At 43.8% G+C, this 20,420-nt stretch overlaps 1 protein-coding gene across 1 annotated transcript in view; it reads left to right on the top strand.

The window, feature by feature from the left end:
* The window catches only part of LOC309972617 (general transcription factor II-I repeat domain-containing protein 2), a 53,870-nt gene that overhangs the window by 18,684 nt on the left and 14,766 nt on the right, over positions 1-20,420 (top strand). Inside the window, exons 4-9 of the mRNA XM_082856395.1 lie at positions 6,721-6,840; positions 8,360-8,543; positions 8,696-8,724; positions 10,167-10,221; positions 10,535-10,578; positions 14,139-14,216. Of these exons, the coding sequence (XP_082712521.1) occupies positions 6,721-6,840; positions 8,360-8,543; positions 8,696-8,724; positions 10,167-10,221; positions 10,535-10,578; positions 14,139-14,216 (510 nt within the window). The remainder of the gene's footprint in view (positions 1-6,720; positions 6,841-8,359; positions 8,544-8,695; positions 8,725-10,166; positions 10,222-10,534; positions 10,579-14,138; positions 14,217-20,420) is intronic.

Raw genomic sequence — 20,420 nt, 5'->3', positions numbered from 1 at the left:
GATTCTTAACCACTATGCCACCAGGGAAACTCCCTGTGTTATTTTAGATCGAGAATTTTTTTGTATTATATTTTATCTCCTCTATTGACACTTTAGCTCTTTTAGGTTTTTTTTTTTTTTGGTTATTCTTGGGATTATAATATGCCCTCCTAACTTGTCACAGTGAACCTAAAATTACGATTTTTCTACTACACCTACAATGTAAGAACCTTAAACAGTATAATTCTGTTTACTTCTGTCTAACCCTAATATGTTATAAATCCTGCAATGCCTTATGATGTTTGTTTTAAGCAATCACTTTCCAAAATTTTTTTAAATAATCTTTTATATTTACCTACATATGTACCCTTTCTAATACCCTTTTTTCCTTCTTGTAGCTCTGGATTTCCATCTGGAATTATTTCCCTTCAGCCTGAAGAACTTTCTTTAGCATTTCCTTTAGTGTGGGTCTAATAGTAAGAAACCCTCTCTGATTTTGTTTATCAGAAAATGTATTTACCTTGCCTTCATTTGTGTGTGTGTGTGTGTGTGTGTGTGTGTGTGGTTTAAAAAAAACCCATAAAATTTACCATTAAACCACATTTATGGGTATGGTAGTTCAGTAGTGTTGAGTATATTCACATTGTTGTGAAACAGATCTCCAGAACTCTTTCATCTTGCAAATCTGAAGCTCTATATCCACTAAATAAACAATTCCCTTTCCCCCACTACCTTGGCCCCTGATAACCACCGTTCTCCTTTGTTTCTATGAGTGTGACTATTTCACATACCTCGTCTAAGTGGAATCACAGAGTACTTACACTACTAACGCCTGGATTATTTTACTTTGGGCATGACATCCTGAGGTTTCATCCATGTTATAGCATGGAACAGGACTCAGTCTGCCTGCAAACACCTCTAATGAATTTTTCAGTTCAGTTACCGGATTTTTCAGCCCCAGAGGGCCGTTTGGTATTTTTATAGCTCCTCTTTGTCAGTACCCTCCTTTTGTCCATGTATCATTTAGTTGTCTTTCTATACTCTCTCTTAGTGCATTGAGCATCTTTATTTTAAATTCTTTCTCAGGTAGTTCGTAGATCTACATTTCTTTAGAATTGGTGTCTGGAGTTTTATTTTGTTCCTTTGAGTGGGCCTTGTTTCCCTGCTTCTCTGTATGCCTTGTAATTTCCCCCCCCACCCTGGGATTTTTTCCCCCTGGGCATTTGAAAAGACAACCACCTCTCCCAGGCTTTGCTTACTGGCTCCGTGCGGGGGAAGACCACCCAGCAGCCCTGCTGGCTGTTCTAGAACCTCTCAAACCTTTTTGAATCTCTTTCGCCCCCTGGTGTCTCCCACAGAACTGCAGCTCTGAGTTAAGTCAGTGCTCTGAGTCAGGCAAGATATAAATCAGTTCCTCCAGTAACCCCCAGACAAGCCAGAATGTTGGACACACAGTCCACTCTTGTCTCCACGTCAAGGGAGGAGCCCCAGTCTGGGGGTTCCTTCGCAGCTGCTCTGCACTATGCCACATGGAGGGAGAAGCATGAATAGGCACAGCAAATGCTGCAAACCTTCCTACCCCTGTGCTAACATCTCTTCTTGGTTTTCCAGTGGCTGGTCTGCAGAGTTCTCACAGAGGTGTTCTGGTCCGTATATTGTGAATTTGGTGTATCTGTGGAGGAAGGAAGGCCCATTGCTTCCTAGTCTGCCATCTTGCCAACATCATTCTCCTTGCTTTCGTTTCTGAAGATTTTTTTTTTTTGAAGTATAGTTGATTTACAACATTATGTTAGTTTCAGGTGTACGGCAAAATGATTCAGTTATATATTTATATATTCTTTTTGAGATTCTTTTCCATTATGGGTTATTACAAGATATTGAATATAGTCCCCTGTGCCATACAGTAGGTCCTTTTTGTTTTTTGAAGACTGCTTTTACTCGATATAGAATCTGGCTTGACAGTTTTTTTCCTCCAGCCCTTTTTCTTCTCTTTTGGCCGCATCGCGTGGCTTGCGGGATCTTAGTTCCCCGACTAGGGATTGAACCTGCGCCTTAAGCAGTGCAAGCATGGAGTCCCAACCACTGGACCGCCAGGGAATTCTCTTCCTCCAGCCCTTTCAAAGTTTCATTCCATTTCCTCCTGGTTGCCACTGTTTTAGATAGTAACAAAGTCAGGTTCGAATTCTTATTTTTGTTCCCCTGAAGGTAATGTACCTTTTTCCCTAGCTCTGTCTCATCTTTGGTTTTCAGCAGTTTGGCCATGAAATGCCTATTTATAGCCTTCTTTGTTTTTACCCTACTTGGTCTGTGGAGCTTACTGAATCTGCATGTTGATGTCTTCATCAATGTTGGACATTTTTGGCCATTCATATCTCTTCAAATATTTATTCTGATTCTCTTCTTAATTTACACAGAGAAGGAAATTTGCTATTTAATGTTTTTTTATTTTTTTAATTAGCTTTGGCTGCATTGGGTCTTCGTTGCTGCACGCGGGCTTTCTCTAGTTGCGGTGCGGTGGCTTCTCTTGCCGTGGAGCACAGGCTCTAGGCGCGCAGGCTTCAGTAGTTGCAGCACGTGGGCTCTAGGGTGCGCGGGTTTCAGTGGTTGTAGCTCATGGGCTCTAGAGCGCAGGCTCAGTAGTTGTGGCGCACGGGCTTAGTTGCTCCGCGGCACGTGGGATCTTCCAGGACCAGGGTTTTAACCCGTGTCCCCTGCATTGGCAGGCGGATTCTTAACCACTGTGCCACCAGGGAAGTCTGGCAGGTGGATTCTTAACCACTGCATCACCAGGGAAGTCCAGAAATTTGCTATTTATTGTCTCACAAGTCATTAAGGCTCTGTTCCTTTCCCCCCCACTTTTTCTTTTTGTATTCAAGTTTCAGATTGGATAGTTTCTATTGGCATTTCTTTGAGGGCACTGATTCTTCCTTCAGCCGCATCCAGGGTGCTGTTAAGTCCATCTGGTGAAATTTTCATTTCTGATTATTTTCCATTTTTAAAATTGCATTTTCTTTCTTCCTTCTGTGGTTAACATTTTCATTTCTCTGTTGCAATTTCCCTTATATTAATTTGTTGTGTTCACCACCCCTATAAAAAGTCTTTCATGTGTTTATAGCAGTTGTTTTAGTCCTTATCTGGTAATTTCAACATCTGGGTCATTTCTGGTTCTGCGTCTATAGATTTTTTCTTCTGTCTTGGTCATGGGTCACATTTTCCTGCTTCTTCACATTCCTACTAATCTTTCATTTTATACTGGGTATTATGCATGATATGTTGTAAAAACCTGCTAAGTTAAATTGCATTTTGTCTGGCAGGCAGTTAAGTTACTGGCAGGTCACCCTGTCCCCATGCGGATGAGAGTTGCCCTTGGCCCTAGAGCATCCCTCTTGGTCTCAGAAGGCGGCCCCTCCTCCTAAGATGTGCCCCTTAGTTTCACAAGGTGTTAAACAAGCTTCTCGAGCTTGGTGGATCTTGAATACCAACCCCTGTCTTTCTGGCACCACACAGCTGTTTAAATCTCTTCTCAGCAGTTTACCTTCCACATGTTGCTTTTCCTTAAAGCCTCACCCTGTGCTTGCACAGTTTGGAGACGAAGCAAGCATTTGAGGGAAGATGCTATGATGATACTGGGTCTCCTACCTCTGTGACTCATTTTCTCCAGAATTTCCCTTTCAGTGTTTAACCACAATGGCAGTCCTGATATGTGACATAGATTTCCTCGTTTCACTAAGACGGCTGCTTTTCAGTTAAGCTCTATTTCTCCCTGAGTCCCACAGGAAGTCAGGAGTTCCCATGGGGGAAAAGCCAGGTCAATGTGCATCTCATCCCATATGTGTGCTTCCCTTCTTTCGAGGATAGCATTCCTTCCTGCTTTCGCCTGTTCCTGGTTGTTCTTCAGTGCTTTCAAGTAGTTATCTTCTCATTTTGTCCAGAGCTTATCATTCATTGTTCCTGGCAAATACACACTTCTCTGCCATCGCTGGAACAGTAATACTGGGTGTCATCCTTGAACGTGTGATGGTTATTTCTCTAGAAGTTGTCTTGAAAGTTAGGAAAAATTACCATGGAATTGCATCAAAAACACATTTACCTGCCTTCTGAAGTTAGGAACCAACTCCCTGCTGTATAAACATTCACAAATTTAATCCTCAAAACAGAAGGAATTTAGAATCAACCTGGGTTAGGGTTATAGGTGCTTAATATTAAAGCAATATAAAGTAAACCAGGGACTGGTGAGCTTTCTCTATAACGGGAGTGATAGTAACTGTTTTAGTCTCTGGGTCATTACAGCCTCTGCTGCAGCCACTCACCTTGCTTTTGTAGCACGAAAGTAGAAGCAGGTGATATGGCGATGAATGCACCTGGTCAATAAAACTTTATTTACAGCACTGAAATGTGAATTTCGTGTTATTTTCTCAGGTCATGAAGTAAGTCCTTTTGAACTTATTTAACCATTTCAAAATATGAAAAACCATTCTTAGCTCACAGGTCATACAAAACACAGGCCGCGGGCAGGATGTGGCCCCAGGCTGTAGTTCACTGACCCCTGGACTAAACCTGCAGGCAGTACTGTCAATTATTCTCCTTACCTCTTATTTTACCTGTGGGCCAAAATTGTTTGAATGACCAAACACACATAGGTTTTCACCTGCTTCCTTCTTTTAGCCTAATTGGTTCTGATATGTGAACATGCCTAGGAATTGCTTTGCAGAATTGTTTACACAGAACTATATATATCCTGTACTTCCTGGATGTCTGAAGGTTTTCAAGTATAATTCTCTGTGCACGATTTTTGCCCTACATTTGACCCTAGAACGTAACTCCATGGTACAAGCCTCTCTGGCCCAAGAAATCACTTTGACGGTTTTCAAGTTACTGCCTCTCTACTCCAAGTCCACCCTTCTTTGTCCTGCCTTGTGATACTGGAACTGGACCCTGTAAACATTTCTCCCTTGGCAGCTGGCCTAGGACCTACCTTGGAGGCTTTTTCAGGAGGTCCCTGGAGGAGGAAGACACTTCTCTTCCCGTTTCCAGTGGGCTCACACCTGCTTGTACCTGTAGCACACGGTGACCAATTGCACTTGGGATTCCCAGGGGCACCCCTGCCGCACACAGCATCCAGTTGGCTCCCCTGCATCCCGGCCAGCTGCCCAGCAAGTCACACAGAAGTCCCAGAAAGTTCCAGAAGGAAGCTTCCCAGAGAAATCTCAGGGGCACCACACCCACCGGCAGTTTCCCAGGGAGTTAGTTCCACCAGTGCCTGAGAGAGGGGCCTCCTAGAAAGTTCTGCTGGCATCACCCCACGGGTGGTTTCCAGAGTTCTGCCACCGCCCCAGGGAACAGCTTCCCTGCAACAGCGAATCTGGCGGCACCCCAGGGGCCACTTGCCAGTGGTTTCCACTAGCACCTCTAGAGGACGGGTCCCTGCTTGCCAGCCCCAGTTTATGGCACCCCTGCAGACTCTGCCTCCTCCCCAGAGAGGCCTGGACCTCAGCCTCGGGGGGACTCTCTTCCAGGATTAGTTTCTCCCTCAGCCCTTGTGGTGGTCGATGCTCCTGCTGCCTGTTACTTGTGTGTTGTTTAGAGTTCTCATTACCCCTTAGCAGTTCATCCTTGTTACTACGATTCTGTTTTGGTTTTTTTTTCGGCTACACCAAGTCTTAGTTGTAGCATGCAGGCTCTTAGTTATGGCTCGTGGGATCTAGGTCCCTCACCAGGGATCGAACCCGGGCCCCTCACATTGGGACCACCAGAGAAGTCCCACTAATGATTCTTTTATTAAACTTTCCCTGTTCAAATTAATGTGTGGTTTCTGTGTCCTGACTAACCCTGATGAAAACAGTTTCAAAACTTTTGCAGTAGCAGCTGACTGGGGGGCTGGTCCCGAACCTGCCCAGTGCTGAGGGTCTTCCTACACAGTGACTGTCACTTGCAGACTGGATAGCAAATAATTTTCTTTCTTTTCTTTTTTTTTTTTTTTGGCTTCCCTACTTGGCCTGTGGGATTTTAGTTCCCCAACCAGGGATGGAACCCGAGTCCTCTGCAGTGGAAGCGCAGAGTCCTAACCACTGGACCGGCAGGGAATTCCCAGCAAACAATTTTCTGTTACCATTTCCTCTGAACTACTGATATTTCCTTATATGTTGAATTATTTATTGTTTATCAGTAGATTCATTTCAGAGGTGATCACTATGTTATTTTATCCTGTTCATCAGAAATAGCCTGTTCTTTGTTGTGTTTTTTTTTTTTTTAATTAAAAGGTCTTGTTTTGGACTTCCCTGGTAGCGCAGTGGTTAAGAATCCGCCTGCCAATGCAGGGGACACGGGTTCAAGCCCTGGTCCAGGAAGATCCCACATGTCCCAGAGCAGCTGGGCCTGTGCGCCACGGCCGCTGAGCCTGCGCTCTGGAGCCCGTGAGCCACAACTACTGAGTCTGCACGCCACAACTACTGAGCCCACGCGCCTAGAGCCTGTGCTCCGCAACAAGAGAAGCCACCACAGTGAGAAGCCCACGCACTGCAACGAATAGTAGCCCCTGCTCGCTGCAACTAGAGAAAGCCCGCGCGCAGCAACAAAGACCCAACGCAGCCAAAAATAAATAAATAAATTTATTTAAAAAAAAAAAAAAGATCTTGTTTTATGTCTATTCCTTTTTCCTTTCAGTACCAGAAGCATGGACGTTAAGGAAACGCACAGTACAGATACTTGGATACTGACTTTGTACTGATCACTCGTTTACAGGCATTGCCGAAGGGCTGCAGGAGGTGAAACCCCCAGGCCCTGCCAACGGGATGCAGATTGATTCAGGAGAAACGGAAATACTCAGAAAAGCCGTCGAGGAATATTTCTGCTTTTGTTACGGTAAAGCTCACTTTAAGCATTAATTCTCTGAATAGTTCACTACAGAAGATGGTATTAGAAATCATTTTATCAGCGTGACTATTTAGACCGTCTCTAACATTGGAAAAATCCACATTCACATCAAGGGAAGAGCCAGTAAAGTACCAGATCAAGTCTTCTTACGGAAGACCACTTGGTCTCTTCTGGTCCATTGGAACCTCTGAATTCATCAGCCTTCAGTCTTTGCAGAGCCCTCTCCCCATGGCCATGCAGTTATTAGATGTTCATGGTTGGTTCACGCACCAGCCTCATCCTCATTGGTCTCCCCACCTACCCACATCTTCCCACAGGCATGGAGACAGGGATTTTTTTTTTTTAATACCTACACAGTGCTTTAAAAAGCTAGATAACAAGGAAGTCTGCAGGTGTTGTACTTGTGATAGAAGCACCTTAGCATCTTAGGGCCTGGATCATCATTCCTAGACAGCTGCAAACATCTATGTGACCTGCAGGTCCCTGTGACCATTTGGATTTGGGGGACTCCTCCAGCATAAGGGATCTTAGGGTCTCAGGCTACACTTCCATATGAGAAATGGAGCTCCAGCACCTCGGGGCTGGTCAGCCAGTGCAGAGACACCGACATATCCCCAGGTGGACTCAGCTTTCTACAGGCAAGTTGGCCCAATCTGTACAGTGTGACACAGGGACAGCTAAGCTTTGGGCAGGGCTCTCATCCTCTTTGGCTGCAGCCTGAGTAACCTCAGGCTGTTCCCTGCAGCCCTGGGTGCACCAGGGTGAGCACCCTGAATTGTGCAACCTCCAAGAGAATGGAGAAAAAGACCTATTATTTTCTTTCTTTTGGAAATAGATTATTTTTAGTTAATTAATTTACTTATTGAAATATAGTTGACTTACAATATTATATTAGTTTCAGGTGTACAACATAGTAATTCAATATTTTTTTAGATAAATTTATTTATTTTATTTATTTATTTTTGGCTGCGTTGGGTCCTCATTGCTGCGCGCTGGCTTTCTCTAGTTACGGCGAGCGGGGGCTACTCTTAGTTGCGGTGCACGGGCTTCTTATTGTGGTGGCTTCTCTTGTTGCGGAGCACGGGCTCTAGGCACGCGGGCTTCAGTAGTTGTGGCACACGGGCTCAGTAGTTGTGGCTCACGGGCTTAGTTGCTCCGCGGCATGTGGGATCTTCCCGGACCAGGGCTCAAACCCATGTCCCTGCATTGGCAGGCGGATTCTTAACCACTGCGCCACCAGGGAAGCCCCTGTGATTCAGTATTTTTATAGATTATGCAACCTATTATATTCTCTTATGTGAAGATTTAAAGGAAAACATTTTATACTTTTTCTTTTGGCCTTTTGGTCGGAAATTTTATTAACTTGAGATATAGAGGCATAGGACACTTTAAGCTTTTAATAAATTTCAGAACCAAATATCACCACCTGTGTTTATGACACTAAGTGAAACTGACTATCAGGGATTTATGCTCATATTATTTAAAGACATCCTGCTGCTTCTTCTAGGCAAAGCCTTGGGGACGACAGCGATGGTGCCTGTTCCTTACGAGAAGATGCTGAGGGACCAGGCAGCCGTAGTGGTGCAGGGGCTCCCAGAAGGGGTCCCCTTTCAACACCCTGAGAACTATGACCTTGCAACCCTGAAGTGGATTTTGGAGAACAAAGCGGGGATTTCATTCCTTATCAACAGGTGATAGGCTCTACCCCCTCCTAACAGCTGATACACTGACTTAATTTCAGTTAGTTAATTCTGTCCCGTTATATTTAGAAATTGGTTATTCAGATGTTTAATCTGTCCGTCTTGTGTGTTCATGTCAGGTAACAGTATTGGTTTTCTTGCAGACCCTTCCTGGGTCCCGTGAGTCAGCTTGGTAAGTGACAGCTTCTCATACTTGGTGACTGCCCTTGACTGCTAAACCAGTTCTGCTTCTTAATTAAAATGCAAGTTTGGCACATTCTAAAGCTTATTTATGCTTTGTCTTTCCTGCCTTGAGGAGGCCACCTCTGATCCCGGGGCCAGGGGTGGTGGGGATGTTTGCAGGGACTACAGCTCAGGGAAACACACATACCCAGCCTAAGAGCCGGGACGCCACCCTCCCGTCAGCTCGCATGCCGGCGAGCGTCTGCGTCCAGCCCTCGGAGGGCAGGAGATCTACCTTGTCCATGTGCACAGGAGTGTGAGGATGCTGGAGTGACTTCCTGGTCTCTGAGCACCAACCACAGGCCAGGCGTTGTGGGATTCAGGAGTGGTCTGGGCTGTGTGACCGTTCCCGTGCTTCTGAGATACATGCTCTGTGAGGAGGAAAGAGACTGTTCAGAGAACCAGGGGTGACCCGTGGAGGAAATCCCTGAGAGCCCCCAGAAGGGGTTAGAATTGTGTGGTCAGAAGAGCTTCCTGGAGGAGCTGGCCCCCAAGATAAGCAGGATCTCAATAGCTTGGTTCCCCCAGGAAGCCCATTCCATGTGGTCAGGCAGAAAGTTATGTGCAGGGTGTTTGAGACCATGTTTGGGAAACCAGGACCCCTCATAAGCTCCTTAACTGATGAAGGGACCAAAAAAGAAAATAGTAAGTTTACCAGGAACATTTAGAGATCCATCTATGCCCACTTCCTTATTTTCTCAGATTATTATTCTGGATCATAGTTGGAAACCTTGGGCCATAGGTGTTCATGAAAGACCAGGTCTAAAGAGGGTGTTATGCTGAGCCTATATAGGTACAGAAGCCAGGTGGCAGGGGTGGGTGGAGGGTCTGTCCACATGGACTACCTTGGGGTATAGAGGGCAATGAGACACTCCTGTGCATGGGCTACTCACAGAGCAGGTATTTCTGGAGCAGTTGTGAGTTCCTGGGGTCCCCCAGTTCACATTAAAGGAGGGACTGGAGGGTGAGGGGTGGCAGGTGACCAGGTAACTGTTGTCCCAGGTGGCTTGTATTGTCATTATAGAAATAACGGTAATAGCTGCTGCTGACACTTATTTTGTGATAGGCACTGTTCTAAGCACTTTGCATGTATTAATTAATCCTCACCCAACCACCATTTTGAGATGAGGAAACTGAGGCACGAGGAGGCTTAGTAACCTGCCAGAGGTCGCTCCGGCACAGGTCTGCTCCTTGGCCCCCATTGTGCCCACACAGATGGCCCAGGCCCTGGGGGCTGCTTTGAGTTGGTCTCTCCTCCGCTGCTATTCCATGATGACCTAGAGCCAGGAATTCTGTTCTCTTTGTATTCGCTTTCCCTTTATATGCCTTTGAATGTTGTCATATTTCAAGGTGCAGACAGAGGCTAGCGTGTGTCTTTTTACTCATGCACAGGTGGGCCTGGGTTGGTAACAGATGCTGAGAGATCAGTGACATCACCAAGTGAAAGGTAAGGTATAAATAAAAAATTAAGTCCCCATCTAACCCAAATGTATTAGTTTTTAGGCTATGGAATGTCTTATTTTGTTACATATTCTTTATTCAAAAGGATGTTTGGGATTATGAGAATATATTCATTGACACCTTTAACTTTCTTAATAATTTGTTACAACATTAAAGTTGAGGTAGCTTTGCATTCAGTTTGATGGGGGGAGGGGAACCTATGATGGTATGGAGAGCTGGGGATTAGATTCAGTGTGTCCAGATGCCTTTGGGCAGTTCTCACCCTGCCCATCTTGACCAGCATTCCCTTCTCCTTTTAGCTGTGCCCCCATCAGTGTGAAGACTGAACCCATGGAAGATTCTGGTATGTACACTGATGCTTGTAGAATCAGGTGTTCAGCAGGTCATTATTTGACTCCTTTCTTTTGTTTTACTTAAAAATGGGACTTTCAGTAAACCAGGAATAGAGGGGAATTTCCTCAACTTGATAAAAAAAATTTACAAAAAACCTACAGCTAACATCATATTTCATGCTGAGAAACTGGAATCTTTCCCACTAAGATCAGGAGCAAAGCAAGGATGTCCCCTCTCATCACTCCCTTTCAACATCATACCGAAAGTCCTAGCTAATGCAGTAAGACAAGAAAAGGAAATATAAGGTATATGGATTGGGAATGACAAACGAAAACTGTCTTTAATTTGCAGATGATATATTGGTCCATATTTGGGTAGAAAATCCCAAAGAATCAACAAGATAATGGGGATAGGTCACTAATGAACCTCAACGGGGGCCTTATTTGCAGAATAATCATATTTTACTCAAGTATCTAGGGAAAAAAGCCTTCTAATTCAATAAATATTAGGTACTAAGATGTTATTAAGTAGATATATTTGTAGACAAAGTTATTATTTTAATTATATGGAAATTAGAACTTGACTGCTAAATGAGTAAAAAGTCTTGAATACACATTTGGAATATGAATTTGATTTATGAATAAAGCAGTGTTTTTATTTTTGGACATAGCTTATTTTATTGCTTTCTTACACTCTGTCATTTCTAAATGTTCTACAATAGACGTACATTACTATGACAATGTATATTGGGAAAAAAATCCCTCTTTGATGGTGAGAGTAGTTAACCCCCATCCCTGCTCTTCCACGCCTCAAAAAAAAAAAAAAAGGCATTAGAAGGAAAAATGTTAAAGGTTAAAAATAGAAAAAAAATTTTTTAACTCAAATGTTTAATCAAGGGATGGAAAAGTATTGAAAGCGTTAGAAGTAGAAACGTTAGAAAACCTAAAATAAGTACATAAAACTGAAACTCAAACCTCAAAAAGATAAAGATGAACACAAGCTGACTGTACGGGGTAAAACGAGAAGTTAATAATGTTTAGAAAAGCAACATAGAAATAAGAAATAAACAGTTCCAAATGTAAAGTTAAAGTTAAATCTGAGATAATGTAAAAGAAAAATATTCAATATTAAGAAAAGATGGAGAGAGGAGGCGAAGAGAGATGTTACCTCCAGTGAGATGGAGGTCAGAGCACGAGCTTTGCTGAAGGTGGGAGATGTGGTTTATGCTCAGCTGCCTCCCCAGTCCCTTGGGGCAGGAGTAGCCTGAATCCACCCTTGTCATACCCCAGGGTCACTCCTATCCACAGATAACATGTGCTTGGTAGAAGCTCCGCCTTCAACGTCAGCCTCAAAAGAGCGCCTGTCCATTGTAGTTATTCTAGGTCAAACCAACACAAGTCCACAAAAAGGAGCCAGATATTTCAGCCAACAGAATTCAGCTGTGGCGTCTTCATCCCACTTACACGTGACACGCCTTACACGCTTGCCCTTTAATCTTAGCCTTGGATGCGTTTCCAAGCTCAGATACATTCTGCCTGCATGTCTGTTGGTAACAGAGAATTTAAAACCCCCAAGCCACAGTCTCCTCTCAGAAACCCGGAAAACAAATGGGGTGGGAGTGAGGGGTTGTCGACTCTCCCCGGGGGGCCCTTTCAAGGACCCGCGGCCCTACCGCCTTCCCTTCCGTCCTCACCAGCTATTGGGTGGATGAGCGTTTCCCGCCAGCCTTAAAAAAGGCCTCTTTTGTTGAGGTCTCTCTTTGGAGATGTGATTCCCTATGAACAATCCCTAATAATGTGACTTTCTACCATGGATTTCGTGATATAAATTGCTTCCAGGTGCCTGCAGGCTTCTGCGAGCTGACCATCCATTGGCCTTATTTCCTGTGATGTTTGTGTAGCACTTGCTGCACAGAACGTTTAAATGGTTTTAACTTCTGAATTTCCCCCTCCCCCCTCATATTTTGAGGAAAGGCTGAAGCAATTCTGCATTCTGCACCGGCAAACCTGCTTTCAGTTGCCCGCATTGAAAAGAAATTTTTCTTTGACAGCCCAGCTGTCACATATTTATCAAATGTTTGTACTTTAAAGTTTTACTATCAATTACAAAAGTTATACATGTTTTAAATAAAAATTCAGTGTAGGAAGTGGTAATAAGTAGTGTAATAAGTAGTAATAAGTAAAATTCCTCTTCACTCCTCCCCTCTCAAAACTCCATCTCTCTTAAATCTCACTGCACCTCAAATTCCATCCCCATTTCAAGGGCAACAGCTCTTTCAGATTCTTTCAGATCACTTACAAACATGTAAAAAGCTTTTTTCTTTTTTATGCACAAGTAGACCTCCATTTGCGAGCTCTCCTTTAATCTTTCCATCAGACTACCTTTCTGTCCCACTTCTGAGCAATTTCCTCAACTTGTTCAAGGGCAGTATCCATTTCACTGCTATGGCCATCAGCCATGTCCATTCTGTTCCTCAGTTTAACAAATTTTTCTTTTTGACAGTCACATTCGTTAATACCCAATCTTACTATCCCTATGCCAACAGAGCTGTTAAAGGTTTTCAGAAGACCTCCTCCCCCAACTTGTAAATTAACACTGAACAGTGAAATCCCAAGCTTGTCACCATTTTTGTTTTTGCTTCTATTAACTTTCACAGTTAAATTTTATGTATACTTCAGTATCAGTTATCTATTGCAGTATCAAAGAGCACCCCAGAACTTAGTGGCTTCAAACAATAATTTAGTCTTTCTTACAATTCTGTGTGTTGGCCAGGCCGTCCTTCTGGTCTGGGCTGGCCTCACTCCTGGGGCCGAGGCCTCAGCTGCCAGGGTTGGGCCTACCTCTCCTCTTGGTCTCACATCCTCCAGGCTCATTCACATGGCAACTGTGTTCCAAAAACAGCAGACGCTGATGCACAAGCACTTTTCAAGCCTCTCCCTGCATCCCACTGGCCAAAGCAAGTCACATGGCCAGGCCCAGATTCAAAAGGTGGAGTAGTTTTCCACTTCTAGAAAATAGGAGTGGGAAAGTTACATTGCAAACAGGTGTATATACTGGGATGGAAGACATTTGTGGCTAATTTTTGCCATCCACTACACCTTTCCCTGATAAAGCCTTTTGGTTTAACCAATGTAGTTTCCCCAGGTTTTGAAATTCATTTTGTTGTAGTAAGTAAATTAAGATTATCTGTGCCAATTTGGGCCCCATTACAGCAGAATATTTGCAATACTTATATTGCATATAAAAGCAGGTACATATTCATCCATCTTGAAAGGGAAACTTTCCCCAAACTGGGAATTAGACCTCTTTCTCCTTCCCTTCTTTTCCTCCTTCCTTCCATCCATCTCTCCTCCCTTCCTTCTTTGCTTTATGTTGTTTTATTATTATTTTATATTTATATTTTTATATGGATAAACCATTTGTTCCTACTGCATGAGCTACAAGTTCTTTTGCTGATTGCCGTGTTGCTGTGTTGATCCAAACAGAACCTGGAAGATATACTAACCAGTCATATCTCTGTTCGTAAGTCTAGCCTAACACATAATTTTATAATTTCCATTGCGTTCAAAGGCATTTCACCGAAAGCAACAGTTATGTCAGTCAAGAAAGAATCAGAAGATCCTAATTACTATGAATATAGTATGCAAGGTAATATCATTTTATAATAATTTTCTTCTTTAGAAGTTATCTGTGATGGAAAATTTTAATCAGCACCCATCTGGAAAACAGGGAAAGAGTCGTAAAGATCCATGTACACTTACCCAGGATCTAACACACGGCCATTAGGGGAAACAATTTTACAGTCATGAAATAGATTGTATTGATACTTAACCTGAGTCCACCTGATTCTAGGCATCTGTGAATGTAAAGACATTTCAGGCTGCATTTTACTAGAGTTTGTCTGTTAAATATTATTTTGTGTGATCTAAAATATTCCCGCCTTAATTCTCTTCTGTCCAGTGTGTCCCCTAGGTTGCTGAGAAAATAGTAAGTGTTAAAAGAGATGGAGATGAGTTAAGAAATTCAAGTGCCTTTTCTTTTTTTTTTTTAAATTAATTAATTTATTTATTTTTGGCTGCGTTGGGTCTTTGTTGCTGTGCGCGGGCTTTCTCTAGTTGCAGCGAGTGGGGGCTACTCTTCACTGCCGTGCATGGGCTTCTCATTTCAGTGGCTTCTCTTGTTGTGAAGCACGAGCTCTAGGCACACACACTTCAGTAGTGGTAGCACGCAGGCTCAGTAGTTGTAGCTCACGGGCTCTAGAGCACAGGCTCAGTAGTTGTGGCACATGGGCTTAGTTGCTCCGCGGCATGTGGGATCTTCCCGGACCAGGGCTCAAACCCATGTTCCCTGCATTGGAGGTGGATTCATAACCACTGAGCCACCAGGGAAGTCTATCAAGTGCCTTTTCTTAATAGTTGTTTCATTGACAGCATACAAGTTCAACGGGGAGAAGACAATTGTTACCAAATACACAAACTTTCCAAACATGGCACAGGTGGGTGCTGTGTGCAGTTAGGTGGCTTGGTTCTCTACCCAAAGACCAAAATCCCGCTGGACCCCAGCGTGATGTCAGTTTGACGATATGGTACCATCATGTCGCTGTGACTGCCGTACGGTGTTCAGATTCTTTCTCCATCTTCCAGCTCCACTGGGAATGGAGACAGAGTGCAGGACGATTTGCAGTCACATCGTCAAACATTATCGGATCAGAAATGTTTCCTACAAAATCTTAACTTTGAAAAATTTTCTGCAGCATTACGTAGCTCTGAAACTTTTGCTAAAAAAATTGTTTCAAAATATCTAAAGGCAGAGACCAGTGGAAGTTCTGTGGTAATTGCTCTGTCCTGGGCCAACCCCACCCCACCCCCGTCCGCCCCCGCCTGGCCTGTCCCTTGTGACCAGTCTCCTTCCCTCTGAGCAGAGGATCTCTTTTCAATCCATCCCACACACCCCACCCCAATCACTTGTTCTCTGAAAACTGGGATCTGTCCACCTCTCTCCCCCACTCACACTGTCTGTGACTCCTTACCACCCGTAAAGTCCCAGTTTCCTTCCACGTTCCTACTGCTCTTTCTGGTCTCCCCTCCTATTTCATCTGCCTCCATCACCCTCCCTGGGCTCTTCAGACACACAGCTCGGTCTGTGATTCCTTGAACGTGCCCTGAATCTGCCTTCCATGGGGCTTTTATATAAGCTGATCCCTCCCTGTAACTCCCTTCCCACCCTGCAGACCGCTGAGGAGTTCCCCTGCTTCTTTCTGGGCACAGTCAGAATCTCAACTCCTGCAGGGAGCTTCCAGCGTTTAGTGTGACCTGCTGTGTTCTATCTATGCTTTTGCCAGGACTCCCTCAGCTAGTGGCAGGAAACACAGCATCTTACTCCTGCCCTGGAGCCCCAAGCCTGGGCTTTCTACACACTGAGCACTCGAATGTGCTTGCTGAGTTGAATGTGACCCTTATGAAGAATCAGTGTAACATTTGTTTCTAAATTACTGTTGTTTTGAACAAACTACTTTTAGTTAAATTACGTCTTGGCTCCCAAGAATATATTTTTGAACTTAAATGACCTTGGTGTTGATCAAATCGTGTACAGTCAGGGATAGGATACTTACAGATTCTGCTCCAAAAGGCATCAGTGGAATGAACAAGTTAGATGTACCTGCAATTGATCTATTTTAATTTTTCAGAAAGAAGTACATTATTTGAAGAAAAACATTTACGTTAAATGTGTGAATTTATAATCTTTCTCCTGCTTGGCTTGGAAATGACAGAACTCTTCAAGAGATCTTTGTAGAACAGCTTCCTTCTTGATGCCAGAAAGTTCCAAACTGCCTAACATCGTGGACTCTATTCCATAGCACTGAATGTTTTTGTAACCATTTAGTTAAATACTCACATGCTGAAGTATTGATGTCTATATCCTTTAAGTAAGGGAGATATTTTTAAATCCAAAAAGACAATCAGTGTGACTTGCTCAGAACGGCGACTGGCCCTCGGGGAGCCCCAGTGAACACGGCCCCACCAGTGCTCGGAAGCTACCCCCACCAGGACCTCACGATTCATCTGCAACACAGATCTCTCGGAAGACCTCCGACACACATTTACACGTACACACATAACATCTTGGCCCACGGAAGTCCCATAGGTCTTCTACATGTGCAGGGACCCCATCTCCAGGGTCCCCAGAAATGAAGAATGCACAGTACAAGCTGTGCTGAGACATAGTGCACCCAGGCTTCCTTGATGCTGATGGATGTCAGAGCATCAGCACCATTCTGTTTTCTTCCTGGCTGACACTGCATGATATGGGAGAGAAGCCTTCCAGGCCCAAGGGAACATGGATACAAAAGCCCAAGATCAAGGAATTAACAGTCTTTCTCGAATCACACCACTCCGACACTGACTCTTCTGCTTCCCTTTTTCACATTTAAATACCCCGTACATCGATTACATGGAGCCCAGCTGGATAATGCAAAATAACCTTTTCTGAAGGTTAGCGATGAGCACACTTAATCCCATCTGCAACCTAACTGCCCCTTGCCATGTAACATCATCTGTTCACAGGTTTTTGGATATCTTTGTGGGGGGCAATCAGCCCATCACAAACAAATCGAGTAACCTAGATGAAATGGACAAACTACTGAAACTGACTAAGGATAAAACACAAAATTTGAATAGTCATATAACAAGAATTTGAATTAGTAATTCAAAAACTTCCTACAAACCAAAGCACAGGACCAGGTGCCTTCACTAGTGAATTCTACCAAGTGTTTAAAGTCCTTCACGGGACTTCCCTGGTGGTGCAGTGGTTAAGATTCTGCCTGCCAAGGCAGGGGACATGGGTTCGATCCCTGGTCTGGGAAAATCCCACACACCGCGGAGTAAATAAGCCTGTGCACCACAACTACTGAAGCCTGCATGCCTAGAGCCCGTGCTCTGCAACAAGAGAAGCCACCCCAATGAGAAGCCCGGGCACCGCAACGAAGAGTAGACCCTGCTCACCGCAACTAGAGAAAGCCCTCACGCAGCAATGAAGACCCAACGCAGCCAAAAATAAAATAAATAAATTTTTAAAAAAACAAATAAAAAAATAATAAAGTCCCTCACAAATTCTTACAAAAGATAGAGGAGGGAACACTTCTAAACTCATTCTGTTAGTCCAGTATCATCCTGATACCAAAACCAGACAAAAACAACACAAGAAAACTACAGAAAAATATCGCTTATTCATAGACGTACAAAATTTTTCAATAAAATGCTAGCAAATGAATCCAGGAACATATAAAAAGGATTATACATCATGACTGTTGGGCTGCACCCCACAGGCCTGCAAGCCTTGTAGTTGCCCAGCCTCGAGACCAAAGAAAGCCCAGCAACGGAGACATCGGTGGCTTATTGGACAGGGGGATCTTACACATCTGAAGCAAAGTCCTGGAGCAACACCCCACCGTGCAGCAAACAGTAGGCAGCACGTAACCGCAACCTTCACTGCTTGGAGGAGAAGGAGGCTACCATTTATAGAGGGAATCGACATCAGGTTGGCTCATCAGTTACCAGGAACACAGCACTGGGGCAGGGGGCAAGCATGTACCAGTTACTAACTAAGCCCTATAATTAGGAGGACTGGGTAGTCATGTGAGTGAAGCAGGGACTTGTTGAGCTGGCATGTACAGAGAACAGAAGAACAGCCATCTTGAATGGCCTGACCATACAATGATCAAGTGGGATTGATCCTAGGAAGGAAAGATCAGTTCAACATATGAAAATCTATCAGTGGAATAACAACATCATGAATAAAGGACAAGACCCACATGATTATGCCCATAGATGTAGGAAAAAGGCATTTGACAGGGCTTCCCTGGTGGCGCAGTGGTTGAGAGTCCGCCTGCCAATGCAGGGGACACGGGTTCGTGCCCCGGTATGGGAAGATACCACATGCCGCAGAGCGGCTGGGCCCGTGAGCCATGGCCGCTGAGCCTGCGCGTCCGGAGCCTGTGCTTCGCAACGGGAGAGGCCACAACAGTGAGAGGCCCGCGTACAGCAAAAAAAAAAAGGCATTTGACAAAATCTAATACCCTTTCGTGATTAAAAAAAAGAAAAAAAAACACTCAAATTAGGAATCCAAGGGAACTTTCTCAACATAATTAAGAGCATCTACAGAAAACCTACATAGCTCATGTCATACTTAATAAGACGGAAGGCTTTCCCCCTAAGACCAGGAACAAGACACTTGCCACTTCTTTTCAACATTGTACTGGAGGTCCTAGGCAGGGCAATTAGGTAAGATAAAAAAAGGCATCCAGATTGGAAAGGAAGATGTAAAACTATTTGTTTGCAGATGACATGATCTTGTATATAGAAAATCCCAAGGAATACACACACAAATTAGAGCTAATAAATAAGTGTAGCAAGGTTGCAGGATACAAGGTCAATACAAAAATCAATTGTATATCCATATGTTAGCAATGAACAATCAAAAACTGAAATTTTAAAAAAGTCCATTTACCACAGCATCAAAAAGAATGCAATACTTAGGAATAAATTTAACCAAAGAAGTGTAAGACTTGGACACTGAAAACTACACAACAGGGACTTCCCTGGTGGTCCAGTGGCTAAGACTCCATGCTCCCAATCCAGGGGGCCCGGGTTCGATCCCTGGTCAGGGAACTAGATCCCACATGCTGCAACTAAGAGTTCGCATGCCACAACTAAAGATCCCGCATGCCGCAACGAAGACCTAGCACAGCCAAATAAATAAATAAATATTTTTTAAAAAGTGGCTGCACTATTTTATAAAACAAACAAAAACAAAAAACTACAAAACAGTGTTGAAAGAAATTAAGGAACTAAATAAATGTAAAGACATCCTGTGTTCATGGATTGGAAAACTTTCCTATGATTTATATGGAAATGCAAGGGACCCTGAAGAGCCAAAACAATCTTGAAAAAGAACGAAGTTGGAAGATGTGTACTTCCTGATTTCAAAACCTACTACAAAGCTGTCATTATCAGTATTCCGTGGTACTGGCATGAGGATAGACATATGAATCAATGGAATAGAATGGAGAGTACAGAAATAAACCAATATTTTTATATTCAGTTGATTTTCAACAAGGGTTCCCAAGACTAGTCAATGGGGAAAGAATAGTCTTTTCAAAAAATGGTGCTGGAAGAACTGGATATCCACCTGCAAAAAGATCAATTTGGACCTCTACCTCACACAATATTTAAAAAGATGAACTCGGGACTTCCCTGGTGGCGCAGTGGTTGGGAATCCGCCTGCCAGTGCAGGGGACATGGGTTCGAGCCCTGGTCCGGGAAGATCCCACATGCTGTGGAGCAACTAAGCCCGTGTGCCAAAACTACTGAGCCGGTGCTCTAGCGCCCACAAGCGACAACTACTGAAGCCCAGGCACCACAACTACTGAGGCACGTGCGCCTAGAGCCTGTGCTCTGCAACAAGAGAGGCCACTGCAATGAGAAGCACACACACTGCAACAAAGAGTAGCCCCCACTCGCCGCAACTAGAGAAAGCCTGCGTGCAGCAACGAGGACCCAATGCAGCCAAAAATAATGAATAAATTTTTTAAAAAAAACTCAAAATGGATCGAAGACCTAAGTATAAGAGCTAAAACTACAGTGCTCTTAGGAGAAACACAGACATATATCTTTGTGACCTTGGATTAGACAATGGTCTCTTAGATATGAAATCTAAAGCACGAGCAGCCGAAGAAGAAAAAAGACAAATTGAACTTCGGCAAAATTAAAAACTCTTGTGCTTCAAGGAATATTATCCAAAAAGTGAAAAGACCACAAACAGAATGAGAGAAAACATGTGCAAATTATATATCTG

This window comes from Leucopleurus acutus (genome assembly GCF_964270905.1).
Source record: "Leucopleurus acutus genome assembly, chromosome: 16".
NCBI classification, from domain to species: domain Eukaryota; kingdom Metazoa; phylum Chordata; class Mammalia; order Artiodactyla; family Delphinidae; genus Leucopleurus; species Leucopleurus acutus.
The sequence above is the reverse complement of the archived record's forward strand: the minus strand, read 5'-3'. Positions and strand labels throughout refer to the sequence as shown.